Genomic DNA, 2,696 nt, shown 5'->3' with positions numbered 1-2,696 from the left:
CGGGGGGGGGGGTGGGGGGGCTCGGGGCTGCCGGGGGGCTGGGGAGCCTCGGACCCTGACACCTTTCCCTCTCGCTCCTTCCAGCTATTCCCATGCCCTGGACGGCATGTACCGTGTCTTCCGGGAAGGTGAGGCCGTGCCAGCCGGGTAGGGTGAGCCCGCCTGGGGTGTCCTCACTGACACTGGGAAACCGGGGCAGGAGGAGTAGTAGCCCAGGGCACTCTTTCTGGGAGTCACAGCGGGTGCTCTCTCAGCCAGGGCAGGGAGAGGGGACAGAGGGTGGCCGTGGGGCCAGGGTAGCCGAGGGTCAGGCAGGGCCTGGCAGCCTGTCCTTCCTCCAGAGGAAAAGAGGGACCTGCCGGGAGCCGCTATGAAAAAGCACAAGAGTGTGGAGCAGGTGGGAAGGAGAAGGAATGGCAGCAGGGAGGAGATAGGGCTGTTCTGAAGGACTCTCCTTTCCTGGCTGTTGTGTGGTTTACGTGCTGTTGTACGAGGAGTCTGGGACATGAACCGGGCACGGGACGAGGCTCCCGGGGGGAAAGGAGAGTGAGTAATGTCCCAGGACTGCACTGATCCCCATCTGTCTGTCCACAGAGGGCTTGAAGAAACTCTTCTCGGGAGCTACGATGGCATCCAGCCGAGGGGCCCTGGTCACTGTTGGGCAGGTGGGACAGCTCTGCTGGGCAGTGGGTGCCCAGGGTAGGGACAGGGGTAGTCCCTGGCGTGGCAAGTGTCACTAATACCCTGTGTCTCCGCAGCTCGCCTGTTATGACCAGGCCAAGCAGCTGGTTCTCTCGACTGGGTTGCTGTCAGACAACATCTTCACTCACTTCCTGGCCAGCTTCATCGCTGTGAGCGGGGCTGGGTGTGGGGAGGCAGGACTGGGACTGGGTTTGCCTGCAGCCAGGCTCGGGACCCCAGACTGGGGCTGCCAGAGCTGCTCCTCAGGGCTCTGACACAGCGGGGCTGGGCACAGAGGCTCCTGTGGGGTCTCCCGGGCTGGGGCTGGGCCCAGGCAGAGCTCTGGGTCTCTCCAGTGGCCGTGGCAGTCGCTGGCACCTGGGTCTTCTCTGTGGGCTGGGGCTGCTGACCCTGGCTGACTCTCCTCCAGGGTGGATGCGCCACATTCCTGTGCCAGCCCCTGGACGTGCTCAAGACCCGCCTCATGAACTCCCAGGGCGAGTACCGGGTGAGAAGCCCATCCTGTCCCCTTTGTGCACCAACCTCTGCCTCCCTGCACCTCCTCATCCCTCTCCATCTCACTCCAGGGTGTTGCCCACTGTGCCATGGAAACCGCCAAGCTCGGCCCCCTCGCCTTCTACAAGGTACCAATCTGGGGGTGCGTGGGGCGGGGTGTGGGGAGGCTGGCTGGGAGCAGAGGTTAAGGTGCAGAGCAGTTCTGGGGCAGGAGCCTTCCAGGCTTCCATGTCCAGCATCCGGCCTTCCTCCAGCTTGGCCCTGGAGCGTTGTGAGCCTTGGCCTCTTCTGGGCCTGCAGCCCGTGTCCGGGCACCGCGGCAGCTGCCCTGCTGCGCCCGTTGGGTCCCCAAACAGGAGGGCAGGTAGGGGCAGTGGTGCTCCAGCACTCCTTGGATGTTGCAGACCAGCAGATACTGGTCGGTTCTTGGGCCCTATGTGCCCGGGCTTGGTGCAGTCACCGTGTGTTGGGTCTCTCTCCTGGGAGGACCCCTGCAAAGGGGTTTTGCACCCAAGGTTTCTTCCAGCTGCTGCCTGTCAGGCGTTTGCCCTGTTACAGCCTGTCTGCTCATCTTCCCCAGGCAGCGTCCAGCCCCCTTCTGAACCGGGGGCTGCGGGATCTGACCCGGGCTTCTACCGAGACCCTGCCTACGTAGCGGTGATGCCGACACTGATGTGTTTGGGGGCAGAGGGGTTGGTGCATGATGCTGAGCTCTGTGTGCACAGCCATGGCTGCGGTGCCTCCCTCATGGCTGTGGCAGCTCGTGCTGCATGCCCGGCCAGCCCCGCACCCCCCCGTGCTTGCAAGCTGGTGCAGCTCCCCGGGTTGGGCTACTGGGCACCCTCGGCCCTGGCGGGGAAGCCCAGGGCCAGCTGGGGCACACAGTGACTCTCCTCGTTCTCGCTGTTCACTTCCAGGGCTTCGTTCCTGCTGCTGTCCGGCTCATTCCTCACACCATCCTCACCTTTCTCTTCCTGGAACAGTTACGCAAACATTTTGGGATTAAAGTGACCACCTGAGTAGGAGAGAGAGGCCCTGCCTCGCCCCGGGGGGGTGAGCGTGCGGGTCACCGCTGGGATCCCAGAACCCTCTTCCCTTCTCTCTGGGGCCAGCGTTGCTCCCCCTGCCCTCATTCCCACTCCTGTGCCTTGCCAGTGCCCGTGGCCAACTGGTTCCAGACCCCCCCTCCCTCTCTCACCCCCCCTTCTCAGCACCTCCATTACCTCTGGGCTATTCTTGGCCTCTTGTCCCCTCTGCACTGTTGGTTTGGGGTGGCTTTTTTTTCTTTTTCCTTTCTTCCCACTGCCCTACTGGCCACAAGTCCTGCCCGTGGCTCCCTCAGCCCCATCCCTTGTGTGCCTCCCGGGATGGGGACTGTGCTGTCCCCGGGATCTAGCCCTGGGCTCTGTGCCTGCTCTCGGAGCCTCGTGGGGCTGGGGGGGCCAGTTCCACTTGTGCCCACACCACAGCAGGGTGGGCAAGCAGCAAGGGCTGGGGGG

General features: G+C 64.0%; 1 protein-coding gene across 1 annotated transcript in view; it reads left to right on the top strand.

Moving 5' to 3' along the window:
* The window catches only part of SLC25A10 (solute carrier family 25 (mitochondrial carrier; dicarboxylate transporter), member 10), a 7,611-nt gene extending 4,924 nt beyond the window's left edge, over positions 1-2,687 (top strand). The window contains exons 6-11 of the mRNA XM_014950468.1: positions 85-128; positions 595-665; positions 759-851; positions 1,112-1,189; positions 1,269-1,325; positions 2,115-2,687. Of these exons, the coding sequence (XP_014805954.1) occupies positions 85-128; positions 595-665; positions 759-851; positions 1,112-1,189; positions 1,269-1,325; positions 2,115-2,216 (445 nt within the window). The 3' untranslated portion in view covers positions 2,217-2,687. The remainder of the gene's footprint in view (positions 1-84; positions 129-594; positions 666-758; positions 852-1,111; positions 1,190-1,268; positions 1,326-2,114) is intronic.
* Positions 2,688-2,696: the final 9 nt, after the last annotated feature.

This window comes from Calidris pugnax, unplaced genomic scaffold (genome assembly GCF_001431845.1).
Source record: "Calidris pugnax isolate Ruff unplaced genomic scaffold, ASM143184v1 scaffold9, whole genome shotgun sequence".
Lineage (NCBI taxonomy): Eukaryota > Metazoa > Chordata > Aves > Charadriiformes > Scolopacidae > Calidris > Calidris pugnax.
The sequence above is the reverse complement of the archived record's forward strand: the minus strand, read 5'-3'. Positions and strand labels throughout refer to the sequence as shown.